Source organism: Trichosurus vulpecula, chromosome 1 (assembly GCF_011100635.1).
Source record: "Trichosurus vulpecula isolate mTriVul1 chromosome 1, mTriVul1.pri, whole genome shotgun sequence".
Classification (NCBI taxonomy): domain Eukaryota; kingdom Metazoa; phylum Chordata; class Mammalia; order Diprotodontia; family Phalangeridae; genus Trichosurus; species Trichosurus vulpecula.
Genome location: NC_050573.1, coordinates 237,404,258 through 237,422,220, shown reverse-complemented (window position 1 = coordinate 237,422,220; position 17,963 = coordinate 237,404,258). Strand labels below are relative to the sequence as shown.

Genomic DNA, 17,963 nt, shown 5'->3' with positions numbered 1-17,963 from the left:
CTTTGGAAGAGAGGGGGTCTTAGAGTTAAGGTGAGAATGTCATTCCAGGCACAGCCAATGCAAAAGCACTGAGAGTATTATGTGTAAGGAAGAATAAGAAGGCCGCTTTAATGTAAGTAATGCGTAAGAGAATGGGAGTAATGTTTAAAGGGAGTAAAGACAAGTTGAAGGCATGTTGTGAAGGGCTTTAAATAACAAGCAGGAATCTATATTTTATGCTAGAGGAAGTGGGGAGCCGCTAGAATTTAGAATTGAGTAGCAGAGTGATATGGTCAGATCTGTACTTTAAGAAAAATCACTTTGGCTACTGTGTAAAGACGAATTGGAGTGAGAACGGACTTGAGACAGGGAGACCAATTAGGAGGTTATGGCATGAGACCCTAGTAGAAGTGATGAAGATGGCAAAGGAAGTTTAATGGTCACCCGGCACTAGTCCTTGGGATGCAGAATTGTGTGGTGGGTAGAGTGCTGGACTTGTCATGTGTTCATTCAGCAATCATTTCTTAAGCGCTTTCTAGATCCTAGGCACTGAGGATACAGAGACAAGTGAGAATGCCCACCCTCAGGAAGCTTACCTTCTATTGGGTTAAACACCGTGTTAGTAAAAATGGTAGCTAGTTTTTATATAGCACCTTAAGGTCCGCAGAAGTCTTTACAAATTCCTCATCACAACAACCCTGGGAAGTAGGTGCTGTTGTTATCCTCATTTTGCAGAGCAGAGGGTAAAGATTGCTCAGCTAATAAGTAACTGAATCCGAATTTGAGCTCAGGTCTTCCTGAGGCCATGTCTATCTAGCCTTCTAACCACTGCACCACCCACCTAAAGAAATTAGGTAAATTGGGAGAAGAAAACACTTATATATGGGGGATCCTGTGACATTTAGTCAGCTTCAGAAAGAAGCTAAGAATTCTAAGAGGCAGAGAGAGGTGAGGAGTACATCCCAGAAATCTAACGGAAATGAGGAGACAACCTAGGAAAACGTAACAAACAGGGAGATAGAATGATATTTACAAAAGATTAATTTGGCTGGAAAGAAGGATGTATAAGGGAGAGAAATGTGTAATGAGCCCGTGGAATAATGTATAATAAAGCCAAATTGGGAGGGGCTTGAAATGTCACTCGAAAGGTGAGGACAAGGTGGATTTCAATCTCACATCTGATATCCAGGATGAACCTGTTAAATTAAAGATGGTTTACATCCCAGGAACTTCACATATAAGGAGAAGAGGTGGACACAGAATCAATTACAGACTCAATAAACTATCTGAGAGTAGAATGAGCTGTTCTGGAAGTTAGTGGGCTCCTCCTCCAAAAATCGACAGGCAAAAACTGGAAAACCATCTTATCAGTTATGATATGGAGAGGGGTAAGGGAATTTTTGTTTAGAATTTTTATTAAAAGAGATGGCCTCTTTTGACTCTGAGATTCTGTAAGACCTTACCAGCCTTATTAAAAATTGCTCCCTATATTTACAATCTCATATATTACTCCCCTTCATGCAAACTATGGTCCAATCAAATTTCTTGAGCAAGTTGTTAATCTGCAAAATGTAATAATAATAATGATACCTGAAGCACATACCTCACAGCATTATGCTTAAATGACATAATCCACGTTTTATAATACTTTGGAAATCTACAAATCCTGGTTAGGTGCCTTTTACTGTTAGGGAGGCTAAAAATAGAACCTGATCTGTAATCAATCTTCTAGAACCCAGGGATCTCAAAATAAGACCCATCTCTGATGGATTCTATTCTGCATAAATGTCATAGCCCCCCTCTATCTCGTTAACCCACATAAGTACTGATGCCTTTAACTGTACGCATACTTATCCCCAGAGTAGGTTGCTAAAGAGGTATTTGAATTACAGGAGAAAATGAAAAGGACATGAGGATAAAGACGTCTCTCCTCAAATTTTACCCCAGCACTTTTTTTGCTCTCTTCTTTGCTTCTTATTTTGTTGTACCATTTCCTGAAATTACCCATCTTACCAATAAGCTTGCAAGTTCTTTGTTAGTAAGGATTGTTGGTTTTCTTATTTATATGACTCAGTTCTGTGCCCATAGTAAACAACATTAGAAAGAGTTTTAAATATGATGAAAGGCAATGAATGGTTTCTCACCTGGAAACTTGAAAACAGGAAAATGATGTTGCTGATTGATGTTAATTCGCTTGAAAAATGATTTTTTCCCCTGTTGCTATTAAAAACTGAATTAATCAAAGATGAGCAGTACGTCAAATCTAGAGTTAATGGCAGAGTGATCAAAATGAGAAAATTTATCAGATTCATAAGAAGCACCATGTCCCTAGAATTGTGCTGAACTGTGAGGATGATACAAAGATGGAAAAAGCAAAATCCCACCTTTGAGGAATAACATTTAACTGACTGCTATATAGCACTTGAAAATTTACAGAATTTGCATACATTATTCATTGGCTTCTCATTTATAGGGGAATTAATAAACCTACTGTAACAGTTAAAGTTAAGGTAGAGTGAGGCACAAAGTTCCAAGCATAACCAATTTATTGATAAAGCGCAAATTTACCAATAAATAGGATCTCAGCTTCCCAAGCAAAGCTAAGACCCTGAATGAGGGGGACAGCTCTCTTTTATAGTTTTGGGTAGTATAGAAAGTAAGAAGGCTAGAATCACAAATGGAAGAAAATATGTTTGGGTAAAAATTGGGAATGAAGGCTAGCACACAACCACCTCTTTCCCTCCTGTGACTAAGAAATAATCATTGCTTGAGTCCAGCTGCATCTACAAGGACAGGGACAGCAAGCCAAATTTCTTTGGATAACAAACTAGACATCCTTGAAGGATAGCTTGGTGGTGTAAAGACACTTAATTGGACTCCCTGGTGTCCACCTGCCTCCTTCAAGGATAGTAGATTTCCTTAACACAGAAATAGAACAGTGATTAACAGGAGAACTGGATTTCTAAACTTAATTCATTATAAGACAGATGAATTTCTGAATTAAGTTCAGAAACAAAGAATCATGACTAGGCAGTTATAAGACAAAATCAATTAATTGTAAATGGGATAAAAAAAGTTAATCAATCTGATTATTTCACTATTAAATGATGATCCAAATAGTGCGTAAGAAAGATATAAAATGCTGTGACCATTCTGAACAAAGATAATTAGGGTTATAGAGATTTAGAGGTAATTAGGGCAGCTAGGTGGCACAGTGGAGAGAGCCCTTGAGGCTGTAGACCCAAGGTAAAGGACTGGTGACATAGATTATGTGGGGAAGCATAGTACGACTGGAAAGAGCTTTGAATACCTGGCTAAGGAATTTAAACAAAAAAAGCATTTGAAATCTCTTTCTAAAAAAAGGCAAAAGTCAGCAGACTGAGGAACAGATTGAAGTGGGCAAACTTATCAGCAGTTAGAAAGTTGTTGCAGTGATTCAGATCCAGAATGATAAGCACCAGGACTAAAGTAGTAGCATTGAGGGATCAGGGGTGAGACATTACCAAAGTCAAATGAGCAACACTTAGTAACTTAAAAGAGCCCTGCATAAAGGGAAGTAGGGAAGAAAAATTAGATGGTGCTTTTATGCATGAGAGTCTAGGTAAATAGAAGTCTCACTGACAAGCAGTGACTTTTCTATTTTTTTTAAGAAGATTGGTAATTGCTTCCATACTTATTACTTTGCCCCCTTGCCTCCCTGCCCCTCACCCCAGTAACATTAATTTCATTTGCTCAGCTCACAGGGATGAAGCGCAATTCTGTTTCTACTGGTGCTGCTGGCCGCCAGTCTATGCAGGCCTTGAGATCACAGGACTTCAATAAACAAGGTCTTTATACCCCACAAACGTAAGTATTACTGACATTGATTCTTGTCTGCACATCTTAGTGTTGGAGGGAAAGAAATCTGTACAAGTGGAAGATTCCAGAAGTGAAGATTATATTGTGATGAGTGACAGGAACATAGAATTAGAAGGCCTGCCTACCGCTCACTTCTTACAACCCCTTGACCTGATCTTGGGGTCAATGAACACTGAACTAGATTCGGTGTCATAAGGGGATATTGCATCAATCTCAATTGTCATTAAAACATAGATAAAAGGGGCAGCTAGGTGGCGCAGTGAGTAGAGCACCGGCCCTGGAGTCAGGAGGACCTGAGTTCAAATCCAGCCTCAGACACTTGACACATGTACTAGCTGTGTGACCTTGGGCAAGTCACTTAACCCCAATTGCCCTGCCAAAAAGCAAAAAACAAAAAAACAAAAACAAAAAAAAAACATAGATAAAAGCTAAGATGCAGTTTGTCAGAAAATTATGTGCCATGTCATTTAAATTATTATAAGATAGACCTAGGATTTACTCTCATTTAGAAGAGATAATGGTAATTCATAGAAAAAAACTTTGCCTGTGTGCTCCTCCTTGTTATGCCTGTAATTGCTATAACTGCCACCAGGTGGGTGAGGGTGTCTTGAATTTTGGTTAGCAGTCCACTCTACAAGCCTGGTTGGTAGTGTCTCACGCTATTCTCTATTGCTTTTCTTATAAAAATATGATTACCAGAGTTACAAAACTTGGCTTGCAACAGCCTTACGTTCAGATATTAGATGACCTTTTTCTTTTTTTTTTTTTTTTTTTTAATTTTTTAAATTTATTGATTTAACATGTTTAGTTTTCAGCACTGACTTTCACAAGAGTTTGAATTACAAATTTTCTCCCCATTTCTACCCTCGCCCCCACTCCAAGATGACGTATATCCTGGTTGCCCTGTTCCCCATTCAGCCCTCCCTTCTGTCACCCCACTCCCCTCCCATCCCCTTTTCCCTTCCTTTCTTGTAGGGCAAGATAAATTTCTACGCCCCATTGCCTGTGTATCTTATTTTCTAGTTGCATGCAAAAACTTTTTTTTCGTTTTTCAACATCTGTTTTTAAAACTTTGAGTTCCAAATTCTCTCTCCTCTTCCCTTCCCACCCACCCTCCCTAAGTAGTCAAGCAATTCAACATAGGCCACATGTGTATCATTATGTATAACCCTTCCACAATACTCATGTTGTGAAAGACTAACTATATTTTGCTCCTTCCCAACCCATCCCCCTTTATTGAATTTTCTCCCTTGACCCTGTCCCCTTTCCAAAGTGTCTGTTTTTGATTACCTCCACCCCCATCTGCCCTCCCCTCCATCATCCCCCCCTTTTTTTTATCTTCTTCCCTCTTCTTTCCTGTGGGGTAAGATACCCGGACTGGGCTTAGATCTTCAGCAGGCTGTGCACTCCTGCTCTGATCTGCCACTTAATTCCTCCCACCAGGTGGGCCTGGGGCCAGAAGCAACAGCAGCTGTAGCTGCCCCACCTCTGCTGCCCCAGGGGCGGTGGCCAAACCGAGAACTCCTTCCACTCTGGCAGCTTTTCCCACTAACCTTTTCCGCTGTCTTTGGTGTTTGTGGGTTGAGAAGTCTGGTAACTGCCACAGCTCACTGATTCAGGGCGCTGGGGCCCACTCCGCCCAGCTCCTAGTCTGGTTGGTCCTTGCCACTCACGCTGGGCTCTGCTCCGCTCCCAGCTCCGTGTGAGATAGACCTCACCCAGAGACCATCCAGGCTGTTCTGGGCTGGAGCCCTGCTTCCCTCTGCTGTTTTGTGGGTTCTGCAGTTCTAGAATTGGTTCAGAGCCATTTTTTATAGGTTTTTGGAGGGACTAGGGGGGAGCTCATGCTAGTCCCTGCTTTCCAGCTGCCATCTTCTAGATGACCTTTTTCATGTGGTCTGCAGTAAATTGGCATGCATTCATTTAGCACACTTTTCATATCAACATGTTTGACAATCAGACCGGGATGAAATGTGGTGACAATAGTTCTAATAGTTGTTCATCATGGAATGTTATCTCGTCCACTTACTACCTGTGTAACCTTCAGTACGTCATTTACCTATTTATTTCTTCATCTTTAAAACAGAGATGTGCTTGCCTCATACTACTTATTTTGCCTGGGATCCCCTTCTTAGGCTTCTGAGTGTCCTTTTTTGTCACTTAGGCCTGGTTGACCCCAGGACAATCAAGCATGCCTAGCCAGAAGACCGGAGCTATCTAGTGGGGAAGGGGTGTGGGAAGAGGTGGTAACTATCACCAGGGTGTAAACTGGAATAGCTAGCAAAGCTCCTAGGGAAAAGGCAGGGGTTAGTCTGCATACCCCAGGGGCTCTAAAAATTTTCAGCTCCAGAACAGAACCAACGCTGACAATCTCAAAGAGCTTAGTGCTCTAGGTATAATGCTCTGTATCCAAAGGATACAGGCCTGGGACCCACTAGCACTTTATGCAAAGTAGGTGCCTTTGGAGGGGTGGGCCAGTGACAGAACCTCAGACAGTATGAATCAAGGCCAAACAGAGCCTACCATTCTATCCTAGCACGCAGCCAGTTGCAGCCTAGCCCTGACGCTGTCCCACGGGGCAGGGTGGGGAACACCACTCCACAACAACACTTGAAAAATGAATAAACAGATGTCTAGGACACAAGCCTACAAGGGAGTAACTGCACAGCACTTATGGGCAGAGCTACAGATAGCTCACCCCCAAGTCTATTAAAATTCCTAGAAGAGATGAAAGAAGATATAAAAGGACCTTATAAATTAAATGGGAGCTCTAGACCAGTGGTGTCAAAAAGAAACAGATTTCTGTGGCTGCATAATGACTTAGAAAACACTTATTAACATCTGTGTCGTGTTATATTTTTATTTATTTTGCTAAACATCTCCCAGTTACTTTTAATCTGGTTTCTTAAAGGCCTCTTGCTTGGCATGCAAGTTCGACACCTCTGCTTCAGAGGATAGAATTAGGAGAATAAACAGTTTCGCACAGGTGGCAAAAATTCTTACCGAAGTAAAAAACTCTCTGAGAATGAGCCAAAATAAATAAAAGGAATTAATAAATAAATAAAATACATGATTCTGTTAAAAAAAAAAGAACTATTGAAATCAAAAGACAGAAAAAATAGAAGAATGTGTAAGGTATCTCTGATCAAAAACAACTGACCTAGAAAACACATCAAGGAGTGATAATCTAAGAATAATCAGATGTATCAGAGAAAAAGCTTGGATACCATATTCCAAGAAATGATAAAAGAATATTGCTTAGCGCTATTAAAATCAGAAGGCAAAATGAAAATAGAATTCATGCTGGAAAAAAACTCTAAGAATATCATGGGAACCGAAATTAAAATCCAGAACTTCCAAGTTAAAGAAAAATATTGTCTGCAGATAGTCTTCAAGTACCAAGGAACTACAGTCAGGCTCATGTACTACTTGGCAGCTACAATTTTAAGGGACAGGAGAGCCTGGAATAAAGTATTCTAAAAGGCAAAAGATACAATCTTACAGGCAAAAATAACTTACTTTGCAAGACTGGGGGTGGCGACGCAGGGGTTGGATGAACCTTTAATGAAACACAAGACTTCCGAGCATTCCTCATTTTTAAAAGAGATGAGAGTTAAATAGAATATTTGAAATGCAAATCCAAGAGCCAAGAGAAAGCTAGAAAGGCAAATAATTGGATCAGTTGGAAGAGACTACATGTTGAGGAAGCATTCACATTCTGGTATTCAGGAAGGGACAAAGTGTCCCCTCAAAATCCTAATGTCAGGGCAGCTAGATGGCGCAGTCAGTAGAGCACCGGCCCTGGAGTCAGGAGGACCTGAGTTCAAATCCGGCCTCAGACACTTGACACACTTACTAGCTGTGTGACCCCAATTGCCCAGCCTTCCCCCCCTGCAAAAAAAAAAAATCCTAATGTCTTCAGAGGTCATAGTGTTCAATAAGACAAGAGGCCTTGTGGTGGTTTTGTTCAGTTTGGGTGATCTTAAGTAAAATAAGAAAAGGAATGGGAAATACACCAAGGAAAAGGAGGTGGAACTTAATATTTCATATAATTGGGGTATGTGAAAGAAGACAGTGGAGAAATTGGGAACTGTTATAATGGGCAGCTAGGTGGCCCATGGGACAGAGTACTGGGCCTGGAGTCTGGAAGACCTGAGTTCAAATCCAGTCTCAGATACTTAACAGTTATGTGACCCGGGGCAAGTCATTCAACCTCTATTTGCCTCGTTTTCCTCAACTCTAAAATGGGGATTAAAAACAGCCCCTATCTCCCAGGATTGTTGTGAGGATCAAATAAGATAATATTTGTGGTGCCACTATATAAATGCTTATTTCCTTCCCTGTTCCCTAATATAAACCTTGCTTTCACCTGAACTATACAAAAGAGGGTTGAACAAACACAAAATCTGGTATGGAAAAAACATCAAATTCAAAAGGAAATTAGGCAGGAACTGTGGAGGAGGAAGAGGAGAGATGAATGAGAGGGGAAATGGAGATACCGTTACTTTCAGGTTAAAAAAAAGAAAGAAAGAAAAATGAGGATAATCCTTGCATTGTCCAGTTATAACTACAAAGTGCTGTGTGAATATGATTTAGTATAAAATGCTTCTTCAGTGTCGATCCTTTAAGGATCCATAATTTCATAAGTATAGGTATTTCTTGCATCATTGTTTGCCACAGTAATCTTCACAAGTTTCTATAGCTGAAAAAATTGCTGTAAACTCACCAGGAGGCCAAAATCCTGGTATGAGCTTTTTTCAAACTCACCTAGGCTATTCCTCAAAGGACTAACACAGTGTGTCAGGGGCCATCTCCAGTCATCCTGATCTATACTATATCTGACCACTGGACCCAAATGGCTCTGGAGGAGAAAGTAAGTCTGGTGACTTTGTCCAGTCCTCTCTCACTTAAATCCAGTTCATTTGCATGTCATGGCATCACCTTCCTGATGTCATGGTCCTCTTCAAGAACGAAGGACAAACAACAACAAGAGAACAACAACAACAGCATAATGTGTCTCTTAGGTGTATTCAACCTTTTCTGAGTTATTGAAGTTTGCAAAACCTTCGAGAATCAGCTATTGCTTCCACACAGCATTAAAATAGGGAATAAAAATTTATATAGGACCTACTACATGCTAGGCACTATGCTAATCCCTGTTGATCCTCACAACAACCTTGCAGGATAGGTGCTGTTATCCCCATTTTACATTTGAGGGAACTGAGGCAAACAGAAGTTAAGTGACTTGACCCAGGGTCATATGGCTAGTGAGTGTCTGAGGCTAGATTTGAACTCTGGTCTTCCTGACTCCAGGCTCAGCTCTCTTATGTATGTGTCACTTAGCTGCCTCTAAAATAGCACTAATTCAAACAATAGAAATATTGTTTAAATACGTGTGTGTGTGTGTGTGTGTGTAAGCTTAAAATCCTCAAAATTCTTTCTTTTCACAAATATTCTATATACAAACACAACACTCAGGAATAAATGATATTTCACACTAAGCTTGATTGCTTTAATTCAGTCTTAACTTTTACTTTCTGTTTTCCCCATTTAGAACTGCTATACTTCTGGCTATTTTAGTTTGATGTTTTACAACCTACGTGTCACAAAAAAACTTCTTAACAAAATTTTGGTCATTTTAAAACTAATACAGGTTCTTCCAAAAGACAAAACTTGAAATTATATCAGAAGTGAAAAAGTGGCCAATGTAATTTCTTTCTGACAGAATCTGTTGTATGCTCTTATGTAAGAACAGTTGCATCCTAATGAATAGTGAAATTGCATTTATTTCTAGAGAATTTTGTTTTATAGAGTTGTAATTTCTTTTTCCTTAAAGCAAAGAAAGACCAAACTTTGGGAAGTTAAACACAAGTAGACTTACACCTGGCACGTCAACTTCTGAAAGGAAAATCAGCTTCTTTGGTAAAAGGTAATATTAATATTGGCTTTTTCTCCCCAATCAAGCAAAAAATATTTATTGAATATTTTCTACATGCCTGGCACTGTATCATGTTTTTGAATAAGCAGTATAAGACACAGCCTCTGTCCGTCTCCCCTAGCCCATCCCACCCTCACATACACACCAAAAAAAAAACAAAGAATTGTAGCCAGTTAAGCTGGAACCTACAGTATAAGTCTAAAAAGGTAGATTGCAGCCAGATTATGGAAGCCTTTAAATCCTAAACTGAGGAGTTCTATTTTAATCTAGAGGCAATATGAAGATAATGAAAATTGAGTAGGAGAGTGACCTAAAATTTAGGAATATTAATATAACAGCTGTGTAGGATATGGGTTAAAAAGGAGAGAGACTGAAAGCAGGGATCCTAATAACATTAGGCTGTTGTGCCAGTCTAGGACAGAAATGATATATTCCTGAACTAGGGAAGACACTTGTGTAAGTAGAGAGAAAGGGGTGGATGTGAGAGGTATTACAAAGGTAGGATCTACAATACATGGCACCTTAGACATGGATGTTGAGAGAAGGAAGAGTTAAGGAAGAGTCCAAGGTCACAACTTGGGGTGACTAGAAAGATGGTAGGTGGTACCCATCAACAGAATCAGAAATACGGAGAAGAAATGGATTGGAGGGAAATACATAATTAATTCTGTTTTGGACATGATGGCTTTGAGATAACCTACAGAACATCCAGCAAGCAGTAACACAGGGCTGGAATTCAGGAGAGAAATTAGAGCTGGATATATAGCTTTACCGGTTGTCCACATAGAGAGTAATTAGTAGCTAATGAAATCACTAAGAATGTAGAAACAGAGAGGACCTAGACGGAGACTTGGGAAAAACTCTTGACAGGTAAGAATAGAACCACTCATGAAAAAAACAGGGAAAAGATAGAGTAGTCAGGATAGGGTTTGGCAATCAAGAGGTGCTGAGGTGTCTAGAAGAATAGGAACTAAGGAAAAGCCATTAGATTTAACATTAAAGAGATTGCTGGTAACCTTGAAGACGGTAGAAACATGATTTCAAAGGGCTAAAGAGTAGAAAGTGAAGAAGTAGAGGAAATGAGTGTCAACAGCATTTTGGCTACAGAAATGAGGAAAGATAGAAAATAGCTTAAAGGTGTGGCAAGGCTGCAAAGTTTTGTTATTTGTTTTCATGATGGATGATACCTGAGCATATTTATCCAAAGCAAAGATGGAGGCAGTGGATAAGAAGAGATTGAAAGTGACCAAAATACAAAGAATGATCAAAGATGCAAGTTCCCAGAGATCATAACCGACAGCTAATGTTTATATAGCCCTTTAAGTTTTGCAAAGCACTTTAATATGTATTAACTCATTTGATCCTCAAAACAACCCTTTGAAGAAGGTACTCTTATGCCATTTTATAGATAAAGGAACTGAGGCACAGCAAGGTAAATTGATTTGCCCAGAGAAACATAGTAAGTGTCTAAAGCAGGATTTGAACTAAGGTCTTTCTGGCTACACATCCAGCACTTTATCTATCCAGTATGTCAGGAAGTGCATGAAAGACAGTAGCTTTTAAACAAAGTTATAATAGTTTATTCATAAGAGAACATTTAATTGATTTTTTTCTTGGTGGGGGGTGATAATATGTTTCACGAATTTAAATGAAATAAGAGGTATGTTTTGGCTTCCTTGAAATTTTTTAATTGGATCCCAGATAAGAGAGATCTGTTTTTTGTTTTCTAGAGAGAGCTAATTCGTTCCTAGATCTTTGGGAATTGAGAATTTAAATTACTGGCTTATTATTCATTTAAAGTTTTAATATGTATTACTGAAAGAAATACATTATTTGTACCACACACAGAAGAAAGCTGAATATCCATCAATACTTAAGAAGGGATCAGATAGAGGAAAGAGCACAAAAGAGAATTTATGCTCTAGTGGAAATAGCAACAGACTGAATAAGATCTGGGTTCTAGTTCCAGTTTTACTACACATAATGTAACTTTGGATAAGTCATTAATCTTTCAGTTTCCACATCAATAAAATATGGATGTTAGATTACGTCTTTCTAAGGTCCTTCCAAAATTCTAAAACACTTTGATTCTATAATATCTGACAGATAGGTGGCAGCAAGTGAAAATCAAGGATAAAATTACTTTCAACTAAAAATTAGCTTCAACAAACAATTTAACAGACATTTATTAAGTAACTACTGTGTACGAAGCACTGAGCTAAGTGCTAGGGGCACAAAATCAAAAACAAAGCAGTCCAAGGGTGAACCAACATCAACACAGATAAGTAAATATTAGGCAATTTCAAAATTGAGATGACACTCACAGGTGGAGGAAGCAGGGAGAAGGGTATATCAGAAAAGACTTTCTATAGGATGTAGGACCTGATCTGAATCTTGAAGTAAACTAAGAATTCTTGGAAACAGGTAAGGAGAAAGTACATTGACTATTGTGGACAGCCAGTTCAAAGTTATGGAGAGTCTCAGTTTCCTCATCTGTAAAATATGGATAATAATAGCACTTAAGTCCCAGGGTTGTTGTGAGAATAAAAAGAGACAATATTTGTAACATGCTTCGCAAACCTTAACGTGCTAGGTAAATTCTAGCTATCATAGTAATAATAATACTAATAATGATGACGGCGATAATGACATTTGGTTTGGAGTCAGGAAAACCCAGGTTCAAATCCCATCACAGATGCTTACTGAAAGTCACTTAACCTTTCTTGGCCTCAGTTTCTTCATATTTAAAAATGAGGATCATAATAGTACCTAACCCACAGGATTGTTATAAAAATTAAATTAGATACAATATGTGTAAAGTGTTTTGTAAACCGTCAAGCACCATAAAAATGTTAGCTATTACTATATTTAAGAGGTTCAACAATAGGAAGTTTGTCTTCTTTTTAAAATCTCTGGCCGATTAAGAAAAGTAGAATTTGGTAGAATGGCTAAGGAATAATCTTCAGCCATTCTACTGCAAAATACTTCTTCAAAAAAAAAACAAAGATTTTCAGAGATTAGCTGCAGGTGGAGCGGGGCGGGGATTTAAGAGGAGAATATAATAATTTTAGTGCCAATCCAACTCTTTTCTGATTTGAGAAAAAAGCCTGTCCTGGAGTTTTATGCAGAAAATAAAATGTGAGCAATTACAAAAGATAAAATAGATTATTTTGTTTAAATTAAATTGAAAAACTTTTGTACAAACAAAATGTATCTAGGATAATAAGGGAAATAATCAACTGGGGGAAAATATCTTTCCATCAAAATATCTCTTATGAAGGTTTGATATCCAAATATAGGACCAAAAATCATTCCCCAATAGAGTAGTTGAAGAATATAAACAAATAGTTCTAAAAATAAAAGCAAACTATTAACCACATGAAAGAATACTCCAAGTCACTAAAAATAAGAGAGGAACATATCAAAACAACCCTTAAGTTTCACCTCGCACTCAACAAATTGGCAAAAATTACAAAATATGAAAATAGTCAATGTTGGAGAGTTGTGGACAGATTATGTATGTATATGTGTGTGCGTATATTTACATACATATATACACACATTGTTGGTGGGGTTGTGAATTAATCCAACCATTCTTTGATAAAAATTTGGAATTGTGAAAATAAAGTGACTAAAATGTTCATGTACTTTGCCCTAGATATTCTACTGCTAGGTGGCCATTGACAAAAAGAAAGGCTCCACAGATGCCAAAATATTTATAGTAGCACCTTTTGTGGTAGCAAAGAACTGGAAACAAAGTAGATATCTATTGTTCAGAAATGGCCACATTATTTCTTCCAATTTATTTGGTACAATTATTTCTTATAATATCACATTATAGTCGATGACCATGAAGAATGTAGGAAAGCATGGCAAGTCTTATATGAACTGATGCAAAATGAAGTGAGCAGAACCAAGAAAACAATATATATCATGACTACAACAGTATAAACAAAAAATAACCACCACCAAGGAATTGAAACAATGCTATGAAATTATAGATGTAAGAAAACATCTCTTTTCCCATTCCTTTTCTAAAGAGTAAAGTAAAATTGTACCTTCTCCTTTTTGAAATAGTCTTCAAATTCAAAGTAAACTTCCAGTAATCTAGATTTGGCTAAAGAAATGTACGTGGAGAGGAAAAGAAGAGACCATTTTCACTACTTTTATTTTTTCCAGAACTAGTGGACCTGGATCCCGAAACAGTCTGCTTGGTGTATTTGGTGGCACTGAAAAAATCAAAGACCCTAGACCACTTAATGACAAAACATTCATTCAGCAGTATATTCGACAGCTCTGTGAGGTATTCTGCCAATTGATGTTTTAAGTTGCAGCTGTTAACTTAGGAGACTTTTAATCAGCAAATAGTTTATTCTACTAAAAAATAATAACAATTCTTATAGTTTCTTACAGAAAATGGCTATGCCTGTGGTGTTTCCATGAAATCTCTACAAAGTCCATCTGTTAAAGACTTTCTAAAGATCTTCACTTTTATTTTTGACTTCTTATCGCCTTCTTATGAACTTCCTGATAGTAAGTTTGAAGAGGAGGTTCCAAGAATTTTAAAAGATCTCGGGTTTGTATGTTTAATTTTTCATTGGCCTAAAAATATAAGAGGGAGAAACATTCAGAGCACATATTTGCACCCAAAGAGTATAAAAATTACTTAACAGTATGACAATAAATCTGGCTGCAAACAACATTACATAGTTAATCTATGGGAATGTCGAAAAGAAAATTTTCACCCAAGTAAATTATGAACGAGAGGCACATGGCGTAGTAGATAAGGAGTTGGCCTTGATCTGAGACTAGGGTTAAAATCCTGGATCTTTATAACCGTGGGAAAATTGTGTAAACTCTCCATGTCCAAGGCAATTGGAAAAAAACATAGGTCTATCTCAGCAGAGAGAGTTCTCAAACTGGGAGTCCCCTACATCAATGAAATCACAACTCATTGTTTTGTAATTCAGCTTACCCTTATGCTTTTGGACAGTATAATACCATACTGTTATAATTTTTTGTTCAAAAGGAAATTGTAGAGCTGACCATCATGCTTCCATAGTTTACCAAGATTTTTCTCCCCTCTTAACCTCCACCTCATAAAGTCCCTCTCTTCCTTTATGATACAACTCAAACACAATCGTCCTCGCAAAGCTTTTCCTAAAACCCACAAGCTACTAGCATCCTCCCTCTGAAACTCCTTTGTATATATTGATACAGTATTTACTCTGTTCTGCTAACCTATTCAAATTAGTTTTTGATGATAAAGTGGGTTTGTGTAAAGAGCAAATAACTAATTAGCTAAATAAGGAAGCTTGTGGCTAATGAGTCATTCAGTCCAAATTATGGTAGTTCTAGTGTAATGAATCCACCCACCCTCATCCCCAGTTATTAAGAAATTCAGTACCTATTTCACGATCTTCTCCTCCCTGACTCCTATCCTTATTCTTGGGGACTTTAATCCATTTAGATGCTCCTTCAAGCTCACTGACACTCCAATTCCTCAGCCTTTTTAAGTCCCATGACCAACTCCATTCCACCTCAGCCACATATAGGAATCATCACATGCTAGATCTCACCGTTATTCATCAATGTTCAACTTCCCCACTTAGAAATTCTGGCATTCCCCTACCTGATTATAATCTATCATTCCACCCTCATCCAGACCTCTAATCTTTCTACTCCTTAGTACTTTCTCAGACTTCTGAAATTGGACCGCTGCTTTGATTTCACTTAACTCCTCCAGCATCAGCCCAGTAATCAACCATTTCAGCTTGACCCTGTTCTCTACCCTTGAATCCCTGGTCCCTTTTTCCTATTGCCTCTTTCTCTTTCCAAACCTCAGCCCTGGGTTATTCTAACTTTCCCTCCTCTATTCTCATGCAAGAGCTGCTAAAGTGAGTCTCGCAACTGTGCTTACTGGGTACATTAGAAATTCACATTAAACAGCCTCAACTGACCCACACTGCAGCAAGTAAGTTGTCTAAGTCTGACCGATTTCCTGTCTCATCCCCCAGAAAAGCTATTCCAAATCTTCACTTCCCTCCTCAAGACTTCCACACCTCTCCCTTACCTTCCCCTTTCAGCTGAGGATCGTCTTTCCTACTTTACTAAAACTTGAGACCATTTGGTATAGGGTCCCTCTTCTCCTTTTCTCTTTATCTTGACATGACATCATCTTCCACTTTTTCCTCCTTTCAGTCACCCTTCTTCATGTGCACTTGACCCTATCCATTCTTCTCTTCTCCCTCAGATTGTATCCTGAAGGTCTTTTCTCAGTCCTAATCCTTCTCAACCTTTATGCACATTTGACACTGTTGACTACCCTCTCCAGATGCTCCCTCTTTTCTGGATTTCCATGGCACTACTTTTTCCTGATTCTTTTTCTCTCTTTCTGATCTCTCTTTCTCCTTTCTCTGTCATCCATATCATAATCTCAAACTGGTTCCTCCCTAAAGTTCTTCTTAGGCTCCCTATTTCTTCCCTTACGTACACTACCAGTGACCTCATCAGCTCTCATGGTTTTATCTCTTCAGATGACCTCTAGATCCAACCATAGTTTCTAATACCAGTAGTAGTAGTAGTAGTAGTAGTAGTAGTAGTAGTAGTAGTAGTAGTAGTAGTAGTAGTAGTAGTAGAAGTAGTAGTAGTAGTAGTAGTAGTAGTAGTAGTAGTAGTAGTAGTAGTAGTAGTAGTAGTAATAGTAGTAGTAGTAGTAGTGGTAACAATAACCAGCATTTATATAGAGCTTACTATGTTCCAGGTACTGTGCTAAGGACTTTATACATCTCTCATCCTCCCAACAATCCTGAGAGCTAGATATTATTAATCCCATTTTTATAGTTGAGGAAGCTGAGGCAAATAGGTTTAGGTGACTTACACAGTGTCACCCAGCTAGTCAATGTCTAAGTCTGGATTGGAACTCAGTTCTTCCTCATTCCAGATCCAGCACTGTCCACTATGTTACCTCTCCCTATGGGGTCAGTGCCAGATTACTAATTGACTGTTGGACATTTCAGACTGGATGTACCAGAGACATCTTAAATTCAACATGTCCAAAACAGAGCTCATTCACTATCTTTCCTTCCAAACTTGCCCCTCTTCCAAACTTATCAATTTTATCACAGATGCTCCTGATCTCCTACTCACCCAGTTTTGCAACTTTGGATTCATCTGCTCAGCTCTCAGTCTGCCTCACCTCAAATACCCAAACAATAAAGTTGCCAAATTTTGTTTCTCTCTCTCTGTCCTATCTGACTCCTCTCTACTCACGCAGGTACCACCTTAGTTTAAGCCCTCATCTTCTCTTGCCCAAACTATCGCAATGGCCTCTTAAATTAGCCTCCCTTCCTTAATTTTCTCACCAGTCTAGGCCATCCTACATACTGCTGCCAGAGTGGTTTTCCTTAAGTGAAATTCTTACCATGTTATTTCTTTACTCATCTAACTCTAAACATAAAATCCTCTGTATAGTTTTTAAAACCCTATACAACCTTACCCCTATACATTACACCCCCTCCAGCAGTTTATGATTAAGCTAAAATAGCAGACTTTCTGCTCCTAACATATATCTCCTCTCTCTGCCTCTGCACTGCCCAGCCCCTATGTCTGAAACACTCATTTACCTCCACCTCATAGAGTCCTCTCTTTTTGACACAGCTCAAACACAATCTTCTGTATGAAGCTTTTCCTAAAACCCACAAACGCTAGCACCTTCCCTCTAACACTCTCTTGTGTTTAACTACTTTGTATATATTTATATTTATTTATTGTGTTTTTATACTTTATATATTTTAATATAACCTTGTCTCACCTATGAGAAAGTAAGCTACTTGTGAGTAAAGACTGCTAATTCTTTGTGTTTATATCCCCAGTACCTAGCACGTAGTAGGCATTTAACAAATTTTTGTTCATTTATTTTTTATGAGATGCATATTTTACCCACTCTTATTTAATATATTAACTATATTATTGTTGCTTTTATAGGTATCCCTTTACTTTACCAAAAAGCTCCATGTATACAGTGGGAGCACCTCATACATGGCCTCATGTTGTGGCAGGTTTGAACTGGCTTATAGACTGTGTTAAGGTATTGTTTGATTTGATATTTTGCATCCAAAAATAAGTAAAGCAGAGAATCACAACTGTAACTTTACAGTGCCTCAGCATGAAGTAGTTTTAATTACCT

The 17,963-nt window shown here is 38.4% G+C and overlaps 1 protein-coding gene across 2 annotated transcripts in view; it reads left to right on the top strand.

Moving 5' to 3' along the window:
* Nucleotides 1-17,963, top strand: part of NDC80 (NDC80 kinetochore complex component) — a 55,183-nt gene that overhangs the window by 1,018 nt on the left and 36,202 nt on the right. Inside the window, exons 2-6 of one of the 2 annotated variants that reach the window (XM_036735910.1) lie at nucleotides 3,716-3,825; nucleotides 9,674-9,766; nucleotides 13,955-14,078; nucleotides 14,179-14,351; nucleotides 17,762-17,864. In XM_036735910.1, the coding sequence (XP_036591805.1) occupies nucleotides 3,725-3,825; nucleotides 9,674-9,766; nucleotides 13,955-14,078; nucleotides 14,179-14,351; nucleotides 17,762-17,864 (594 nt within the window). In that variant the 5' untranslated portion in view covers nucleotides 3,716-3,724. The remainder of the gene's footprint in view (nucleotides 1-3,715; nucleotides 3,826-9,673; nucleotides 9,767-13,954; nucleotides 14,079-14,178; nucleotides 14,352-17,761; nucleotides 17,865-17,963) is intronic. The other variant, XM_036735918.1, reaches the window with a different exon arrangement.